The sequence below is a fragment of the Petaurus breviceps genome, unplaced genomic scaffold, assembly GCF_028583685.1.
Source record: "Petaurus breviceps papuanus isolate PSGF00001 unplaced genomic scaffold, PetGlider_PUasm1.0 220, whole genome shotgun sequence".
Lineage (NCBI taxonomy): Eukaryota > Metazoa > Chordata > Mammalia > Diprotodontia > Petauridae > Petaurus > Petaurus breviceps.
The window spans coordinates 4,713,000-4,734,357 of NW_027185876.1; the positions used below are offsets into that span (position 1 = coordinate 4,713,000).

The 21,358-nt window shown below is 42.5% G+C and overlaps 1 protein-coding gene across 1 annotated transcript; it reads left to right on the forward strand.

Moving 5' to 3' along the window:
* Positions 1-3,243: 3,243 nt before the first annotated feature.
* CUNH1orf52 (chromosome unknown C1orf52 homolog) lies at positions 3,244-15,099 on the forward strand. The gene is made up of 3 exons (XM_069094587.1): positions 3,244-3,649; positions 4,079-4,283; positions 14,603-15,099. The coding sequence occupies exons 1-3, from the start codon at positions 3,365-3,367 to the stop codon at positions 14,671-14,673; spliced, it is 561 nt and encodes a 186-aa protein (XP_068950688.1). The 5' UTR covers positions 3,244-3,364; the 3' UTR covers positions 14,674-15,099.
* Positions 15,100-21,358: the final 6,259 nt, after the last annotated feature.

A 21,358-nucleotide genomic window follows, 5' to 3' on the forward strand; every position in this document is an offset into this window, starting at 1 on the left:
GATTGTAATTGAAAGTTGTAACATAATGAGATGGATAATTTCAGAGTAAACTGAAAAGGCTTATGAATGGATGCGGAGCTTAGTGAACAGAACCAAATAACATATAGTGATAACATAGAGGAAAATGACTGAAAGACCTTAGGATTCTAATCAATGAAATGATAAACCACAAGAACAAATGAATGAGGGGCAGCCAGGTGGTGCAGTGGATAGAGCACCAGCCCTAGAGTCAGGAGCATCTGAGTTCAAATCAGGCCTGAGGCACTTACTGGCTGTGTAACCGTGGGCAAATCACCTAACCCTGATTGCCTAGCCCCAAAAGTAATAAAAATTACGATGCCTCCAAGTGACAGGAAGGAAATTAATTTGCCTTTTTTTTTTTACATAGCTAATTTGGGATTTGTCTTGCTGAACTATTTAGTTGTATATTGAGGATTTGGTGGTGTTTTGTTCATTTGCTTAATTGGGCTAGTAGGAGGGACTGATTAATTTTAAAAATACTTATTTGAAAAAGATTTAAGAAGAAGCAATAGCAAATCATTATCATTCCTCAATTGTATTTGAGGATCTCTGTTAACTGGCTGTATCCAACATCCAACTTTACCTTCAACCTCCTATCTGCCAGGTTTTCCATTCCAGACAAGCCATTCCCACCATTGGCCACCTCTGCTCCTCAGTGCCTACAAATATAATAGTTGTATTTGTTTTGGCTCTTGTTGGTTACTACTCTGCTAATTTTTCCACTTAATTCAATCCAGATCTTTGACACTAAAAATACATCTATGATAAATGACAGACAAACCAATAAGGGACACATACATGTTTTTTTGTTTCTTGAGGGAGGGTGTCTGAACCTGTGATTTCATTTATGTGAACAGCTCCCAGTATAGAAACAAGCATCATTGCTTTAGATTGGTAACTTAGAAAGAGTTGTAGAGGGGACCCCAAGAGGTTTGGCGACTTGCCCACAATTATATATGTTACAGGCAGAATTGGAATCTGAGACTTCCTGACTTAAAGTCCCACCATCAATCTGCTGTAACTGATTCTCACAAATATAATTTGTAGACTTTGATATAGAAAAAGGCAGGTAGTGAATGCTCTAAGAGAATTTGGGGAGGAAGCAACTTTTGAGTTGTGAAGTGAATCTAGGTCTAGAAGAGGGTCTACAAGGAATTCAAGTTTATATCTGAACTGGGACTTGATTGGAAGAGAAGAATTTGAATAAGCAAATGTGGATTCACATGGGATTGCTGTTTAAATGGTTGTCATTTGGTAAGTATTGGAAGGAAACAGGAGAACAGCTAATATTAATTTTTGTCTACAGAATGGAATGTATAAAAAGGTCCCATGAAATAATACTAAACTGGTAGACTGGAGTCCCTATTGTGGAAGACCTTAATAAGTACCATAAAACGGAATTTGAGCCACTGAAGGATCCTGAGCAGATAAATGAGGCCATATTAGTATTAATGTTATTTTAGTTATATTAGTATTAATGTTATTTTTACAGCTCTGGGAAGACTGGAGAATCCAGGCAAGAAGACAAATTAGGCTCTTGAAATAGCCCTAGTGAAAACTAATGAGGGTGAAGTGAATGAGTGAAGACTTTAACATCGGCTAAGTAAACGACGCCTGTAATGTAAGCCGACTCAACTGCCCACGGCCACCCGGCTGTTCCATCCTGGGGCTCCTGACCCCACGGCCGGTCCTGCCGTCTCACTACGCGTCTAGGACCCTGTCCAGACTGCGGCAGTCTAAGGACGATGGGTGCGGAGCCGGAGGGGACTTGGGAGATGAGGACAGAGCGGCGGCCTGAAGCCGGGCTGCTTCCGCCATGTCCCGCTGCCTCTCCAGGTCCGGGCGCCTTGGTTGGGTGGGTGTGGGAGATGGGACTGCTGAATGGAAAGAGCACTCGGGATAACGGTAACGAGGGGCGTGGAGAGGACGGCTGGCGCCGCGAGGGGAGCGGAGGAGGGGCGCCCAAAGACCAGCGGCTGCCGAGCACTGCGCATTCATTAAGCTCCTAGGGAATGCCGGCACAGTTGGCCCACAAGGCTTCCTCGGCCTCCAGAACTCGGCCCGGCCCAGAGACACCAGCGCCAGCAAGGATTTGAGGGTCAAAGGCCAGCTCTCCCCTTCTCGAAGCAGAGACAAGGACGAGTTTGCGCCCTCCTAAGAAGGCGGGGCTTCCCTGAGACCACACACCCGTGTCGGGGGCGGGGCTTCCTAGTGTGTGGGGCTCCGCCCTCAGGGGCGGTGCTTCCTCAATTTGCTCTGCCTCTTCTCCCTCCCCCAGGAAGGAGGCTTCCCCTGGTTACTGGACCTACCTGAGGTTGCGAGGCTCCTCCACCAGGGGGAGGGACCGAGGTGTTCTGAGGGGCGGGGCTTCCTCGCCCCTTGACTTACAGGCTACTTGAAGGGTAGCGGCGGTTCCTAACCCTGTTGAATCGTTTCAGTCATGCCAGACTCTTCGTGACCCACATCGAGTTTTTTCTGGGATGGCTTACCATTTCCTTCTTCAGCTTATTTTACAGATGAGGAAACTGAGGCAAACAGGATTAAGTGACTTGCCTGAGTCACACAGCTAGTTAAGTGCCTCAGGCCAGATTTGAACTCAAGATGAGTCTTCCTGAGTTCAGGCCCGGCACTCTACTCCACTACCTAGCTACTACTCTACCTAACCTTAGAGCAACGGTTCTCCAGGCTACTCTGCCGCTCCTCAAGCAGCGATCTTAGGAGCAGCATTTCCCTCAGAACAGCTCCCCCCGACCTAACAGTAAGGGACCGAATTGATTTGAGGGGGCGGGGCTCAATAGACAGAGCGGCATCCCGCCCCCTAAGAGGCGGGGCTTCCCAGTCCCCCGCCTCCATTTACTCCACGCATACACACCTCCTCAGGGGGCGGGGCTTCTCTGGACTGGGCCGTCTTTCTCTCCATAAGGGACGGAACTTCCGGGCAGGGGCGGTCTGAGAGGGTGGTGGTGCTTCTTCATCTGTATGGCTCTCTCTATCTAGGGGGCGGGTCTCCCCGGTTTCCCACTCCTCTGAGGGGCGGGGCTCCTCGGGACTGGGTGGCCTCTATCTACAAGGGGCGGGACCTCCGGGCCAAGGAGGTATGAAGGGGTAGGGCTCTTCCTCAGCAGAGTGGCTCCCCGTTTGATGGGCGGGGCCTCCCCGTCTGGGCCCCTCCCCGGAGGCGGGGCTTCCCCGGCTCCGGGCAATCAGGGGACGCGCCGGGCGGGCGGGGCCGCTTCGGCTCTGCCACTTCCGGCTTTGTGCCTCCGGAGAGCGAGCCGAGAAGGAGGAGGCGGATCCGGTTCGAGATCGCGGCGGGATCTTTGCCGGGCTCTCAGTAGCCGCCATGGCCGCTGAGGAGAAGGACCCGCTCGGGTACTTCGCTGCCTACGGCGGCAGCAGCAATTCCGGCCCGTCGTCGTCGTCTTCGGAGGACGACAGCGAACCGGAGGAGGCGGGCCGGGAGGCCCGGGAGCCCGCCAAGTCGGCCCCCGCGGGCGGTGCGGCCGAGGGCATGCGGCTGCCCAAGCCGGACGAGCTGTTCCGGAGCGTGTCCCGGCCGGCTTTCCTCTACAACCCGCTTAACAAGCAGATTGACTGGGAGCGGCATGTCCGGAAGGCGCCCGAGGAGGTGAGTGAGCCCCTGCCGGTTCCGGGGTGCCGGACCCCCATTCTGCAGGGGGTGGAAACTGAGGTCTGGGTCCCACGGGGAGGAGGGGGCAGCGCTCCCCACCCCCGACCGTGCCTGTGCGGCTCGCACGCCCCTCAGCACCCCTCACCCTTCCTGGGGTCCCTGCCTTGCCGTGATGCCCTTTCTCCAGAGCCCGGTCCTGCGGGTCGCCGTCACGCTTGTCCCCCGGACCCCTCATCAGGAGGAGGGGGTGTTCGGCAGCCCAAGGGCTTCCGCGGAGAAGCTCTCAGCCGCGGGGCTCCCTGGCCCCCGAGTCCGGGGCGCCCCGCGGCTCCCGGGAGGGCGCTGGGGCTTCTTTGGTAAACTTTGCACCGGGGGGAAGTTGCGGGAGATGCCCCGGCAGGGGCGCTGAGCGCGTTTGTTCTGCAGCCGCCCAAGGAGTTCCGAGTGTGGAAGAGCAGCGCGGTGCCGCCCCCCGACTCCTACAGCGTGCGGGAGAAGAAGCCGCCGCCGCCGCCCGAGCTCGACATGGCTATCAAGTGGTCCAACATCTACGAGGACAACGGGGACGACGCGCCGCAGAACGCGCACAAAGCCAAGCTGCTGCCCGAGGGGGAGGAGACCCTGGAGTCAGGTACGGAGCGCCCACTTTAGGGGGACCTCCCAGGCCAGGGCTGTGTTATAGGAGCAGCCCCTTAAATTCGGTGTGTGTCTCCAGCGAGGAAATGAATGTAAAGGGCGTAAAAGCATCCTAGAGCGTAAGTTTAGAGTTGAAAGAAAGCTTAGAGACCACTTAGTCCAACCTCATTTTACAAAGGAGGAAACTGAGGCCAAGTCACTCAGGAAATAATAGCAGAGCCAAGATCTGAACCTAGGATTTCTCGTTCCAAATTTAGCACAATTTTCCAGTGTGCCACAGCTGCTTCTATCATTGAATTGTCAAAGTGATTCATGATCATGTTCAGATGATTCTTGGTTTTTGCAGTAGAAGAAATACATTGAGCTGGTCTTAAAGTGAAGTGACTGATGGCCTAAAGCCCAGGGTCACTGCTCTAGGTCAATAAGATTTCCTCCAATATCAAGTATGATTTATAGATGTTCTATAATTAAGGTGACACAATTATTTGTTCTTTTCCTTGTGATTGCAGCTGTGAAAAACTGAAGCCACCTTTTTACATTAAAGCAGTTGTACCAAGATTAGGATAGAAAAAAAAAAAACTTAATTTAACAGAGAACTTACTCCAAATAGTAACAGGACGATAGTGACAAAAGTATCTATCCTAGCCAGAGAAAAAAATTTCATTTTTTAAAACAGATCTCAAGCCATTTTAAAATGAAGGGCCTCCTTTGTTCTTGTCATGCCTATGGATAGATATTAGAAGAAGGCAACTGAGATGACATTTCTTCCTTGTTCATATTCTGGCCAGCGTTCTGTTTTTCCTCAGCACATCAGAGGCACATGAATAATTGACACTCAACATATTGAGAAACATTTTTAACAAGTGGATAACTCCATAGAAATTTAAAGAGCTTAGCTGAAGTGGGATATTTATAGAGCTACAACGTTTTGTTCTTTTAAAAATTATATAAAATGCCCTGTTGAATAAGCAGAGCCTGTGGGGTCTGGTCTCTTGGAAACTCCTGGGAAGCAGTTCTATCTCTATAATAAAGGTACTAAGACTGGAGTTGCATAATAGAGGGCTATAGTTCTGAGACTAGAGATGGCCTGAATTATATCAAAGTAAAGACCAAAAGATTGGGTTTCTCCTATGCTGCAGGCAAAATGTTACCTTTTTTCCCTGTATCATTCTTCTGTATTCTTGAGAAGTTCAGAATTTAGAGCTTCATACAAGGGCAGAAGCCCTTCAATTTGAATGAAGGGTTCAATTTAATCAGTATTAAGATATTTCATAAGGTTAACTACTAGTCCTAGAAAATTAGTTTCTTAATAAGAGCTAGTATTTACATAGCACTGTAAGGTTTGCAGAACATTTTACAAATATTTCATTTGTCCTCACAACAATCCTGTAAAGTGAATCTTATTATCATCATCCCTATTTTGCAGATGAGGAAACTGAGGCAGACAAAGGTTAATGATTTCCCCAGTAATGTATGAGCTAGTAAATGTATGAGGCTGGATTTGAACTCAGGTCTTCTGTGACCCCAGGTTGAGTGCTCTATCCACTGCACTAGCTAGCAAAAAAAGAAATAAATTAATCAAATGAATTTTTATTCATTCTTTAGTGTGACCTTGTTCTTGTTAGGCACTATGCGTAAATGACACCTTTTTTATCCTTAACGAACTTCAGGATAAATTTTTGTCTATAGTAGTTTCCTGATATTTTTGTGGAAGTAAACTTTGCTACTTATATACATAGAGTGATTTATTCAAGGTCATGTAGCCAAAAATGACAATATAGTAGTGAATTTAGCTTGTGTAATTTGGTATATCCTCCACCTTCTAGCCCAAGAGTGAGTGTGTGTGTGTGTGTATATATATGTATGTGTGTGTGCACAACATTTACTTGCCCAAGGTCACACAGCTAGTTTTTGTGTTAAGTGTCTGAGGCCAGATCTGAACTCAGGTGCTCCTAATTCCAGGGCTGGTGCTCTATTTACTTGTCACCTAGCCACCCCTGCTTTTTTTTTTTTTTTAAGAAATTATAAACTTGAAAAACATCAATAAACATAAACTTTAGGACTGTTTATCTCTCATCTAAGTACCAGACTAGCTAAGGCAAGATTCCTCAATGGGTTGAGAGCAATTTTTCAGCCATAATAATTCATTATGATTATCTACAAATTATAAAGGGATTACCTTCATTCATTTATTCATTCAACAAACACAATAAATACCTAGGGCTGTATATCAGAAAGAACACTGGCTTTGAAGCTGGATGGACCTATATTCAAATTTTGCCTTTGATATTTACTTCCTGTGTGACCCTGTTATTTACCCTTATTGGGCCACAGTTTCTTAATTTGTAAAATGAAGGTGTTGAACTAGAGGCATCTGAGATTTTTTCCAGCACTAGTGCCAGGTATTGTGCCAGACATTTATAATACCAAGTTAAAAATGAAATAGTCTGGGGGTGACTAGGTGGCACAGTGAATAGAGCACCGGCCCTGGAGTCAGGAGGACCTGAGTTCAAATTCAGCCTCGGACACTTAACACTTACTAGCCATGTGACCTTGGACAAGTCACTTAACCCCAATTGCCTCTCTAAAAAGCAAAAAATAAATATGAAATAGTCCATATCTCAACAATATGTAGAGAGAAAATGAAATATAAACATATCCAGAGGATGTCATTTCTGGGGTGAGGGTACTGGGAAGTGGGGATGAGGAGATCAGGCCATCCAGCCTACTTTCCAGCCTTTCATTTGCCTTCACCCAGTTGTCCAACCAAACAGTTTTTCATTGCTAACACTATCTCTTGACCTTCTATATCTGCTCTGGCTGCCCTCTCACCTGGAATGCACTTCCTCCTTGCCTTTGCCACTTAAAATACCTAGTTTCCTTCAGAACTCGGTTCAAGTATGATTTTCTACCTAAAGCCTTTCCTGATTCTTTTCTCCTAGCTGGTAGCACCTTCTCCCCACAAAATTACCTTGCATATATTTTACTTATAGATGCATGTGTTTGTCTCTGCTGTTAGAATGTAACCTTCTTGAGGGCAGGGGCTGTTTTGTTTTTGTCTTGGTATCCCTAGGACTGAGCACAATGCTTGGCACTTAAGAAATGCTTGTTATTTGATTGGTGTGGCACTTGGGCTGAGACCTCAGGGAACCTAGGGATTCTAGTAGGTGAAATGAGAAGGGAATGTATTCCATACTGGTGATGTGGCCAGAACATGAGCAGAGTATCATCTCAGGGTGGGTGTGGGAACTTGCAGATCCAGTCAGTTCTCACCATCTAAGAACTCAAGGGTCCAGGGCAGAGCTGGAGTGCCTGGGGGAGAGGGAGGGGGAGGGGCAACAGGAGTACTGGTGGTTGACAGAGAGGAAATTCTGAGAGGGGGCAAGATCAAGGACACAAGTAGAGGGGTTGGTATTTGAGACTAGAGCAAAGGAGTAGTGTCAGCGATGATATTGAGGCGATTTGAAGTGTAGAATGGGAGAGAAGAAAGAGCTTGCAAAGGATGACCTTGACTTTTTTCTGTTTGGCAAGTATTTGGCAAGATCCTTTACTGACAGCAAAGGAGGAGAGGTGGTGCAGGGCTTGAGAGGAGTAAAAGAGCTTGGAGCAGACACTGAGGGGAGTGAGTTAGAGAGTCAGTCAGGGAAAGGTAAAAGGATTGACTTGCAAAGGAAGGAGCCTTCCTTCATCAGTGCTTAGCAACATGAGTAAGAGCAAAGAAAGCTAATGGGGGAAATTATCCTAGCCTGTGGTTTAGAGAAGAATGAGTGGCAGTAAGACAAGTGTCAGGTGGCTTAAGGGAAGAAGATAGTGTCAAGCTGGCCTGATTAACTGTAGGGTAAAGCTTTGGAAGAGACCGAAGTGAGGCCAGATAAGAGTTGATAGCTTGGAGAAGCCCAGAGGTATGGTGTGACTGGAGGTTGCTATTCTGATGAAAAATAGGTGTAAGAGGGATGCAAGATAGATGTCAGAATTAGAGGTATGGTCAGAAGGCTATCAGAGTTTCATAGATAGTCGATATGAAGCCTTTGTGAGTGAAGATGAGCCCAACAATATGGTCATTGCCCTGTGTGGCTTCTCTTGATCACCTGAAAATTGAGGATTGCAACCTGTCTGTAAAGGTAGGGCCTCCTCTGACAGTGTGACTGGTTTTTAATTTCTGGAAGCTGGGTAGTTAGGCATTTACTAGAATTAGAATCATTGTTTGAATTTATTTGAATTGCACTTTCTTTGGGTCAAATCATTATCCCATAATAACAAACAGAATCTAGTTTTGATTTTCACTTTTCTTTCTTCAGGAGATAGTCTTTAAGCAAATGTTTATTGACTGTGGCTAGGTAGCAGTAATTCAGTAGACCTTATGATTGAGTTTCTGAATTGAAATGACTTGATCCTCCAATAGGAAGAGGATATGATTGATACAGCATCAATTGAGCAAAGCTCTTTTGAATTGTTCCTTAAGGAATAGTAGTCACCCGAATTGAAATAGATTTGTAGATTGATCCTATGGAGTCTCAAGATATCCTTTGAACATACTATGTATCAACAGAAATACTGGATTTTCAAATGTAATGAAAAAATCTACAACTTGTTACTTTGCAATTACAGAGTATTTTCTAAATTTATTTTGCCATTAATAGAAGTCAAAGTAGACAAGCCTGATTTAGAAATTAACTCTCCCATTTTCTAGCTGAATGCCTTTGTACAAATCATTTTACCCTGCTGGGTCATATTTTTCCCATCTTTAAAATGGGGGTGATTAATACTTACACTGCCTACCTTATAGAACCATTAGGAGGAAAATATAAAAAATGAGAGGCTGATAATTTCCATTACATGAAATTGAAGTTTTTGCAATAATAAAATTAATGCGACTTAGATAAGATGGGAAATGATTGACTAGAAAAAAAATCTTTATATCAGATATCTTTAATAAGGGGTTGATATCCATGATATATAGGGAATTAACCAAAACGTAAGATCAAAAGCATTTCCCCAATAGGTAAATAGTCAGAATAGGCAAACAGTTGTCAAAAGAATTACAAACTTAGGCTGTATATATTCAGTTATGCATTTGTCATCTCCCTCATTAGAATGTTAGCTCTTTGCAAGAAAGGATTATTTCATCTTTGTGCTTGTATCTCTATTGACTAGCACATAGGTGCATGTAAATATTTGTTGATTCGTTAACAGCCATGTGGAAAATGCTACAAATCCTTTAATTATAATAGATATGCACATCAAAACAACTCTGAATTTATCTCTTGTACCCAGCAAATTGGCAAAGATAACAAAATTGAGAATACTTAATGCTGAACGGTTGTTGAAAAATGAGCTCACTTTTTTATTTTTTGCCTTTTGGAGGACAGTTGGGGTTAAATAACTTGCCCAAGGTTACAGGGCTAGTTTTTTTTGTGTGTGGGTGTTAAGTGTCTGAGGTCGGAACCGAACTCGTGACCCCGGGGCCAGTTTTACTCACTGTGCCACCTAGCTGCCCAATGAGCACACTTTTAACATGATTTGTAGCTGTGAATTGTTCTAACCATTCTGGAGAGCAATTTAGAACTATGCTAAGAGAGTGAATAAAATGCCCATCTTTGAACTAGGAGATTCCACTGTTTCAAGGATGCCAATGATAAAAACAAAGGCCTCAAAGCATCGTAGGAGTGAAGACTTAGAAATTAAATAGATGCCCTTTGATTGGGGAAATGTAGTAAATATAGTGAGAACGAAGACACATGAAATCAGAGATACATGGAAAGACTTATTTACACTGATGCAAAGTGAAGTAAACAAAGCCAGGAAAGCAATATTCATAATGATTTGCCACTATGTAAAAGAAAGAAAGAGACAACAAAACAATTGAAATCAAGTGCTATGAAATTGTAATAGTCAAACAGTCCCTCTGAAAAGGTACCTCACTCCCTTCTTTGCAGAGGTGAATCTATGAGTATGGAACACCTCAGATAATTTTTTCAATGTGTTGGTTAATTCTGCTGACCTTGTCTTTTTTCTCTTTTTTTTATTTATTATAAAGGATGGCTCTCACGTGAGGGTTCAGGCTACATTGAGAAATGTAGGTGATATAAACAAATGATGTAAAAAAATTTTAAGGGGGAAAAAAGAAAATGAGGACGTTTAAATGAGATGATTCCTGTGGTCTCTTTAAGTTTTAATTCAGGATTCTCTGATCCACTGAGGAGGCCCTATTTCCATATATGGGTATTTGCAATCACTGTTAATAATAACAGTAGCATTGTGTATTCCTAAAGTGAATTACTAAATAAAACAACTTTGTCATAATGCTCATATAAATCGATACTACTTTATAAATACACCATTACTGGGGTCTCTGCTGCGGTTATATTTAGCTGATACACCTTTTATCTCCTTGTCCCCAAACCATTATTTATTGTCATCAGTATTGGCACTACCATTAACCTTCTCCTGATTTATAACCTTGCTCTTGTGGACTGTCTTTAAACCTTCCTTTTCACCTTGGTCACTGGATCTGGGTTAGTCCTGGGCTCTTCCACTTACTGCCTGTGTGACCTCTTGGGGCCTAAGTTTCCTCATCTTTAATAAAATGGGGGATTGGACTTGATCATCTCTGAGGTTTTTTTTCTATAGTTAGTTCTATGATCCTTTCCAGGATCTTATGAATTTCTTATATCCACTTAGTCACCAAGCCTTGTCTATTCCATCTCCAGCATCTTAGCATCATAGGATTGAGGTATGGAATTTAGAATCTGGCTAGTCTGATACTTCCATTTTATGAATGAGAAAACCGAGACCCAAGGAAGGCAAGCAACTTTTGCAAGTTCACATAGCTAGTAATAGCCTGGAATAGACTTTGAACCAAAATTCTCCCTGAATCCTTTGTTATTTTCACAATACCATGTTACCTTTTTAATTCATTATCTTCTTTGTCCTTTGTCACAACCTTAGTCAATTCCTCATTACCATCCACCTACTGCTTTGGTAGTCTCTTAATAGAACTTCTAACTTCACTTTGTCCTTGCTCAATTCTGTCTCAAACTGCTGCTGGAATAGCCTTTCTGAAAGGTCATATTATTTCTCTACTCAAAAAATCTTCTGTGGCTCTCTATTGCTAGTCAGGTTAAGTTCAGACTCTTGTACCTTGCTTTCAAGACCCGCTACCATCAAGTACTAAGCTATCTGTTTCTAGCCTTATATACTATTATTCCTCTTTATCCCTTCAATTTCCAGCTAAATTGAACTCTTCTTCCTCCGCTTCCCTCTCATGCTTTTGGCTCTTGCCTCAATGCCTTTACTCATTCTGGCCCCTGGAATTAATTCCCTCCCCCTCATTACTTTAAAACCCAACTCTTTTCCTTGAAGCCTTTCAAATCAATGGAAGCCTCCAATCAATGATTTCCCCTCTTAGTCCTCACATAGAATTTTGTCTTGTAGCTCTTTCATACATTCAGTTGCATAATCTGACTGGCAAATCTATATATTCTGCCCTAAACTCTCTGTCCTAAAGTTTAGTGCTTCATCACCAGCTTTCCATTGGATGGACACCTCTTCCCTGATGTCTTAATGACATATTAAACTCAGTGTCTCTAAAATGGAACTCACTGTCTTTTTACTTAAACTGACATTTTCTCCAAATTTGCCTGTATCCTTTTTTTACAATTCATGATTTTTTTTTTATCACATTCATTTCCATATATATTTTTCCTCCCTTACCCAGCCAGGGAGCCATTATAAAGGAGATGGTAGCAGAAAGAACCTTGAAGGAAGAGAAGGATTTTAACATTTAGAGATGTGGACATGCATTCTAGGCATGTATGATGGCCTTCTAGGATGCCCATGTCCAATGTGACGAACAGCAGGTAATCCAGTGTGACTGGAGGGGCGTAATGTGGAATGAGGTTGGAGCCAGATGATAGAGGACGCTCAGTGCCAGGCTGAAGACTTATGTGGGTTCTTTGCTTTGTTTTGTTTTAAATTTGAACATAAGTGGCACATGAAGAGGTTTGTGCATTAGGAAGATAATCTGTGTGTAGAATAGATTGTAGTTGAAGATAATGAAGATCACTTTAGGTTTTTTCAGCAGCCCTGGAAGAGATGATGAGACCGTAAACCTTGGTTGGTGACTATGAGGTCAGATGGCCACAGAGGTGAAACATGTTGTGATGGGCAGGGGCGGGGGATCAAAGCTTGGTGTCTGAGTGGGAACATGACTGAGGTCTTGTAACTTGAAAGATGGTAATTCCATCAAGAGAAATAGGGAAGCTGGGAGGAGGGGCAGATTTACAGAAGAGGATGTTAAGTTCCATTTTTGACATGTTTAAGTGTTCTTGGAACATCCAGATGGATACTTCCAGCAGTGCCTTGAAATACGAAATTTTTCCTAAGGCTAATGATTGGTTGGTGCTAGATCTGTGCAGAGGTAATCCTTGATGTCATGTAAGCATTTGGGATCAAAAGGAGAGAGTTTTTAGAGAGAAGAAGTCTTAGGACAGTTTGAGCTTGAAGCACCTACTTAGAGGATGAGAGAAAGGGGAGACAGAGGAGTGACTGGATTGGTGGTAGAACCAGAGAGAGCATGTCACAGAAGCCAAGTCACAAATGGGGAAGTACCTAGGAAGAATCAACTCAGTGTGCCAGGTAATGTGTTAAACACCAAAGTTAGAAAGAAAGGCAAAACTATCCTCTCTAGGAACTCACATCCTAATGAGGAAACATCATATAAATAATTGGTACATATGGGACAGAGAGAGAGTAGATGAAAGCTACTGTCAGAGGGGAAGGTACTCATGGAGCAGCAGGCTGGAGCGGCAGGGGACACCAGGAAAGGCTACCTGCAGAAGGGAGCCTTTGAGATGAGTCTGGAAAGACGCTGGGAAACTAGGAGGTGATCTCATGTGAGATGCGGGGTATGGCCGGCACAGAAATGAGATGGAATAGGAAAAAAACCAAGTACCTGACAGGGGCCTAGAAAACTTGCCTTAGAAGCTGAATCAGAGGAACTTGGATACAGGGAGAGTGACTTTTTAGACTAATAACTGTGTGTTAGGAACACATTCTGTTGCTATCTTATCTTGTATACCCTCTATAGAAGGGAAATTGTTATGGTATGAGCAGGGCAAATTGTTTGGAAATTGGTGTTGGCACTGAGCATAGTTGTTGTTTGGTCCTGTCTGACTCTGTAGCCCCATTTGGGCTTTGCTTGACAAAGATACTGGAGTGGTTTGCCATTTCCTTCTCCAGCTAATTTTACAGATGAGGAAACTGAGGCAAACAGGATTCAGTGACTTGCCCAGTGTCTCACAGCTAGCAAGTGTCTGAAGCCAGATTTGAACTCAGGAAGGTGAGTCTTCCTGACTTTAGGTCCAGCATTACTTAGCACAGTACCTGGATTATGAATGCCATTGATTGATTGTATGAACCCCTAACTCTAAGTAACTTACTTTAGACCCAAGGTGTAAAGTGGTTTGTTCCCTTGGTTTTGTATTTTTCTCATGAGTGGCAAAGAAAACAAGTTGAAAAAAGGAAGATTGTTCATAGAAAGTCATTTAACCATTTAAAAGTTACAACGGCAGCTCTGTACAAAGGAAAGAAGGCTGACTCTGAACCAAGGTTCACATCCTGCCAGTGTAATCTGAGGCAAATCTTTACGTATTTCTGTGCCTCTGATCCTCATCTGGACTAGGTGGCCTCTGAGGTCCCTTCCATCTGTAGATCAATGCTCCTATGATAGATATGTCCTTGAGAAATAAGTAGTTTGTATAATGGGAAAGGGTACTTGAATTTAGAATTGGGAGATGTGAGTTCAAATACTGGTTCTGTTACCAACCTGCATGATCTTGGCCAAGTCATTTCCTTCCTCTGTGCCTGTTTCCTCATCTACAAAAAATGAAGGGGGCTGCATTAGAAAGGCTCCTTCCACCTCTAGATTACCAATGATTAAGGAAAGAGTGTCTCATTATTGTAAATAGTGATCCTGATCATTCTGCTGTCCTGCAAAAGCATATACTGTATAATATTATGTAAGTTAACTGTAAGCTCAGGGGGAAAAAAACTTTCTAATTTCCTGACCTCAAAATTACACTGCTATAAATAATTTACTTTGTGTGCTTAAAATACTTCAAATGAAAGGTTCCCTTGTTTTCATATTTTACTTTACTGAAGTAAAAGAACATGTTTTCATTTTTTGCAAATTAGCTTTGGGAGATATTTAGCCACTGTAGTCATGAATATGAAGGGGAATAGTAATGGAATGTCTGTTGTGAGCTACAAATATTCACAATTACTGATCAAAACAATTTTCTTTCCTTTTTAAAGATGACGAAAAAGATGAACCTACTTCAAAAAAACGTAAAGTGGAAACTGAACAAGGAAAGAAGAAAAAGTAGGAAAGAGTGCGTACTGTGAACGTTGGAAGGGGAAACATGCTGTTGGAAATCCAAACAGTATTGGGATTTTCAGAATTTCCATAAAGCATCTTCCCTTTTGGAAAGCACACATTAGTCCAGCAGTAGAAACTTTCCACTGAAGGATTAAAGTTTCATTAAAAACTCATCATTACTGCACATATTGTGACTTTGTAGTTGTGGAAATTATCATTCTTGGTGGAAACACTGGGGCCCTCACAAAATTAGTGACTTGCTCTGAAAATTTATTTTTTGTTGACCTGTCATTGTTTTTTGGAACCTTTTATAACAGAATGTATTTTAAAAGTAAATATATTGTATGTGTACTGTGAACTGATGAGGTGCTTTTCCAAAATGTTTGTACAGTGTAAATAGATCATGGAAATAAAATTAATTATTCAATATTACCATCATTACCTCACTTTAAATTCAAATATTGAAAAAATTCTGGTTCGTGGCTGCTGTCAATACCTACCTTCTGTGGTGCCATATCTACAGAAATGTTTAGTTCGGTTCAACAGACGTTTATTTATCAAATACCTATATGTAGAGCATCCTGTTCTGGATGAGGTGGGAAAGCTCCTTAAGGGCAGGGACTGCTTGATTTTTATATTCTCAGAATTTGCCACATTTCCATATTGGCCAATTCAAGAATGCAGGTCTCAGTCTGTGCTCTAAGGCCATCACCTCTATCGGAAGGTGAGTTTCATCATGAATCCTTCACTCTTTGCCACCCTAAAAACTCTCATTGGTATTTTTGTACATCTGTAGAATTTGTTTTGCTGAGGACTAATCACTCCCTTAATCTACCCTCTCTCTTATTCCCCTAGTCCTCTTCCCGTTTCATTTCTGTTTCTCTGTTGAAAGGTTTGTATTTCTGTATTCAACAATGTATGAGCAGCCAAGTTGATTGAGGACTGGGCATGGAGTCAGGAGGGCATGAATTCAAATGTGACCTCAGACACTTACTAGCTGTGTGACCTTGGGCAAGTCACTTAGCCCTATTTGCCTCAGTTTCCTCATCTGTAAAATGATACTAGAGAAGAAAATGACAAATTATATTGGTATCTTTGCCAAGAAAACCCCAACTGGGGTCATGAAACATCAGACATGACTGTAATGACTTTACAAAACAAAAGTTCAGCCACGTGTGTTTTTCCCTCCTTTGTTCATTTAGATGAGAGTGAGATCCAAGTATCAACTGTTTTCCCCTAGAGCTTCTTCCTTATTTACATAGATTTCTACTTGTACACCCTAATTATGTGAGAATTTTCTTCATCCTTCCTCTTCTACCCCCTGCTTAGTGTATTTGTCCCTTCCCTTTTCATTCTTCTGTTAAGATTATCAAAACATACCAGAACCACTCCCAAGTACTCCCCTCTATGGTCCTTAAAGATTTTGAGGGGACAGATGTTGTTTTCCCATAGCAGAACTTAAATTATATAGTCCCTTATGATTATTTACTTCTACTTAACGTTTGATGTTTCTCTTGACTCCTGTGTTTGCACTTCAAGGTTTCTTTGTAGCTTCTGGTCTTTTCAACAGGAATGCTTGGAAATTCTGTATTTCATTAAAGGTCCATTTTTTTTTTTCCTCTGTAGCATTATACTCAGTTTTGCTAAATTATTCTTGGTTGTAAGCCAATATTCTTTGCCTTTTAGAATAACATGTTCCATGCTCTCTACTTCTTTATACTGGTGATTGCTAAATCACCTATGATCCTAGCTGTGACTACTTGGTACTTAAATTCTTTCTGACTGTGGGTTTTTTTTTTTGTTTGTTGGGTTTTTTGTTGTTGAGTTTTTTGTCCTGTAAGCTCTTGATTTTGGCTATAATGTTCCTGGGAATTTGCATTTTGAAGTTTCTTTCAGGAGACAAGTGGTGGATTTAAAAAACAATTCCACTTTGTCCTTTGGTTCTAAGAGATCTGGGCAGTTTTCTTTGAAGATTTCTTGAAATATGATATGATGGCTAGGCTCTCTCTGTCTCTCTCTCTCTCTTTTTTTTTTTTTTGGTCATGGCTGTTAGGTAATCCAAAGATTCTTAAATTATCTCTCCTTAATGTTTTCTAGGTCAGTATATTTTTATATGACCTATTTACATTTTGGGTCAGGGTTTTTTTTCAGTCTTTTGAATTTGTTTTAATATTTCTTGTTGTCTAAATGGAGTTATCTTCTACTTGGTCCATTCAGGGATTTGTTGCTTGGGCAAGATTTTGTACCTCTTGTTCCAAGCTATAAATTCCCCTTCTATACCTTTTTCTATAGCTGTCATTTCCTTTCCAGTTTTCTTTTCCTCTAGGGCTCTCATTTCAATTTTAAAACTTTTTTTAAATTTTAAAGTTTTTATCTCTTTCAGGAATTTCTAGTTGAAATTGTCCTCAAGCTGTGTTTTTCTTTGAGACTTTGCTTGTCAATATTCTGAAGTTATTTTCTTCTGGATTTGTGCCATGAGCATCCCTCTCACCATAACAGCATTTTATGGTGGGATTCTTTTTTTTATTTGTTCATTCTTCTAGCCTACTTCCTGACCTTATGTTAGAGCCAATCTCTGCACACTTCTGGAGGGAATATCTGGGCTGTGCCTGCTGTTTCTTCTATTAATTGAGTGTCGTATTAGCCAAGCCTCAGTGGCAGCTCAGGCTGAGGACCTGCAAGTTTTCAGTGTCCCCAAAGTAGTTTGATACAGGGCAAAGTAATCACTGGCCCTTGATCTGAGTGCTGCCAGTTCCTGACTTGGGTTTGGTTCCAGTTCTGAGCAACAAGCCTGTGAGTTGACTCCATTTGCAGTTCCAGTGAACTGCTGTGGAACTCAGCCTGCTGGGAAGCTCTGATGGTTCAGAGGGACAGAACTGCAATCTACCCTTTGGTCTTGTATTCCTTTCTTGGTTATTTCTCTGAAGGTTTCCAATTAGGCCCGAGACCTTCCTCCACTCCTGAGGAACCACATAGTGGCTGCATGTTTCTGAGCTTCCTCCTTGCTCCATACACAGCCTGAGACCTGTGATGGCTCCTTCCTCTGGAACCACCCTTCAGCATAGGTCCCCTCTTTAGTCCACCCTGGATCTGTGACCCTAAACTGAATAGTGAACAACAGCTTTTAGGTGGTACTTACTCTTGCACCATACATATGTTTAGGCCCCTCTTTTCTGTATTTGGGACCTCGTCTTTCCCTAGTGCATAACCTCTCCTTGTGTTGGAATGCTCTAGGGGGACATTCCTGTCTAGATCTTGTCCCCAGTGTCCATGGACCTCTCTCTGTGACAACCTGGCCTGGAAAAATGACTCCCTGATTTTTTTTTCTTGGATTTCCCAATCAGGACCCAAGCTGGTGCATTTTCTAGATCTGTTTGGAGGAGCTATGGGATAGAGTTTAGCCATACTTCTTTCTGCTACTCTGCCATCATATTTCCAACGAAATAGATGATTAATACATGCTTAATTAGCAATAGAGTTGATTGAAAATGGCATGGTCTGTTTTGGGAGGAAGAGAGTCTTTGGAGAGATGTTCAGGCAGAAGGTAGATGATTACTTACCAGAGAGATTATAGAGGAGATTCTCCTTGAAGGACCCCTCTATAATGGAATCTCATTCCATGGACATCTCTAGACAATTTAGATGCTCATCTTTTTCCAGGTGGCTCAGTCAGACACCGGCATAAAAGCAGGGGAGCAATTCCTATGTTTACATGTATAGTCTTGTTTCTATCCTGAACTTCAGTCCTATTAGCTCTGACTACAGGCTGCACAGTTCTACCAAGGAGTCCCACCAGTACTTGAAACTCAACATAACTAAAACGAAACTCATGTTCTGAAAGCAATTGCTATTGACTCCTATGTTTCTGTTAATATCAACAGTGTTGATACTTCCGCTTAGGACTTTAATCTGTCAGAAATTATGAGAATACTTTTGTTTATGATATTTGTAGCCAATGCTACCTTTTTTGAATTTCATTTTACAAAATTGGTCTGCTGGTTAGATTTAAAGCAAAGAACTCAAAGAGGGTATTTTTGAAATTCCAGCCTAAATAAACCCATCTCACAAGGGGCAGCTAGATGGCGCAGTGAATAGAGCACCGGCCTTGGAGTCAAGAGGACCTGAGTTTAAATCCAGCCTCAGACACTTAACACTTACTAGCCATGTGACCTTGGGCAAGTCACTTAACCCCAATTGCCCTGCCTTACCCCTTCCAAATAAATAAATAAACCCATCTCCTTTTCAAAATCATTGGAGACATAGGTATAGTTTTTGTATTAATTTCATTTTGAAATACAATTTCTGGGGTTTGTATTAAATGAAGATTTTTTTAGTGACCACAGATTCAGCTCTTTCCTTTTCAGATTTTAGCCACACCTTAATTCCATCCCTCATTTTATCTGACTGAGGTTTAAGGATAAACTTATTTCTTATGATTGCCCTGTACCAATTGGCAATACACTGTTGTATGACTTAGACCTGAAGGTACCTTTGACAAAGTGGTATAAAATCCTTGCCTCTAACTGGTACAATGTTTCCAATTTTGTTAAGATAGAATATTGGCATGTAATGAAAGCCCATTTCAAGCAAAATCACATTTAACTCATTTTAATGGCCAGAACCATCTGCACTGAAGCATTTCTAATGGGTGAGATATCTATATTTAAACCGGGTTCAGTTTATCTTGCTAAAAATCAAAGGAGCATCACTCTTTGCTATCTTTCATGTCAAGGATTGGCCGCCATAGTGGTTTCAAGTACGGCTGCGTCTATTTCAATGGGCCTTAGGAGTTGTATTGCACTGACCAGGGTGCTAAACCAATCATTGATATCTCCAGGATCCACTTCACCAGAGGTCCAGGGTTCCTACCAGGCCTTCACAGCTAACATAATGTACAGTTCTCTTGTTAACATTCCTCTACTTTGCCATTGGCACCCCGTCACAGCATGGATGAGGGGTTAGACTTTAAGGGTATTATTTTTTTTTTTATTTTTAGCATTGTACCATACTGCCTCTCAAGATAACCCTAAGAGAGCCAAAGTTAAAGAGCTGGATGAATGAGGATGAAGTCAGAAGAAAGAGCAGACTTTAGAGGAGAGATAATATTGAGATAGAGATGTTTTCTAGAATATTTAGCTGATTTCTATTGACTTAGATTCACAGACCCATCCATCAGACCAAGGCCAGGGTGGAGGGTGCTCACTGCCTGCTTTATGCATGCAGTCATTTTACTGATGTCTCTGGTAGCAGTCTCCATACAGACCTCCCTGCCCTGAAACATGTTCTTGGCTTTCCACTCTTGCTAATAATCGCTTGAATTGAACATTCTAGAGATCCAGTTCAGCCTCTGGCTATACTCTTGCTTGGGCTCCTTTTTCTCCAGGAAGAGATTTTCCCTCAAGACAAAGGGTTGCAGCAAGAGCAGGTGTCTGCTGGCCATGGGACAGTACTGTCTGTACTGGACCCTTTCTGAGTCAACCAGCAGGGGGTGGCAGAGACCTCAAAACAGCCCCACGTAAGCTCTGAGTTGCATTTGTCCCCAGTCAGAAGTACATGAGCGTCTCGGGCAATGGCTAGCTAGCTGTCCTGCTCGTTGGCAATCCTGAGCTACTCCAGACCCTTTCACCAGAAGGACAAAGGACCCTTCTAGGGTTTCTAGCCAAGTGAAAGTTGTTCATGGTCTCTCGTAGAGATTCCCTACTATTCAGGCCAAGAAGGCTCATAGAGTAACTCCTGGCATCATAGATATAACGATGGAAAACACCTCAGAGTCCATCTTGTCCAACCCTTTCATTTTACAGATGGCGAAACTGAGACACAGGTTAAGAAGCTTGTACAAGAGCACCCAAGAAATAAACTCCAGAGCTGTTATACAAATGTTTGGTTAGGTGCTATTATAAACCCCATTTTATAGATGAGGAAACTGAGACAGAGGTTAAATGGCTTGCCCAGGGTCACCCAGAGAGTGTCTGAGGCCAGATTTGAATTTAAGTCTTCCTGGCCCCCAGGTCCAGCCTTTTATCCATTATGCCACCTGGCTCTCCTATATATCTAGACTGACCCTTCATTTTACAGATGAGGAAACTGAGGCCCAAGAGATACAGCGATCTGTCTAAGGTCATATAGGCAGTGTCAGAGATAGGATTTGAACCTGAGTCCTCTGACTCTCACATTGAACCACTCTGATCCTACACAACCTGACCTTTCTCAGTTTTCTGCAGTAAAATAATGCTTTTCATCCTTTAATTGAACCTCACTGAATACACAGATTCATGATGGGGTAGTGTCTCTGACAGAGTGGGCAGAGTGCTGGCTCTCACCGTCTGTGTCTTTGCTACGCGAGGCATTTGTTTTCTGACTTACACCATGGCTGTGTGCCTCACCTCCCTCCCCAGGAAATTTCCTCTTCTTTTTGTTGGACAGTCATTTCAGTCCTGTTCAAGTCTTCATGACCCTTCCTCATCTGTACTTTCTATATATGGGGGATCTACTTGTCTACACACACATCATTTCGTCTGAGAGAAAGCTCCTTGAGGACAGGATGAATCCTAGTACTAACATAGGACATGACATATAGTACGAGTTTGATAAGCAAATGCTTAGTGATTGACTCTGTCATAGAACCATAGTATTAGAGCTGGAAGGGACCCTCCAGGCAAGTGAGTCTAGCCCTTCACTTTACAGATGAGGAA

Coding starts and splice junctions, on each gene's coding strand:
- CUNH1orf52 (XM_069094587.1), top strand. CDS start 3,365: ATGGCCGCTGAGGAGAAGGACCCGCTCGGGTACTTCGCTGCCTACGGC. Junction 3,650..4,078: donor TCCGGAAGGCGCCCGAGGAG/GTGAGTGAGCCC, acceptor TTTGTTCTGCAG/CCGCCCAAGGAGTTCCGAGT. Junction 4,284..14,602: donor GGAGGAGACCCTGGAGTCAG/GTACGGAGCGCC, acceptor TCCTTTTTAAAG/ATGACGAAAAAGATGAACCT.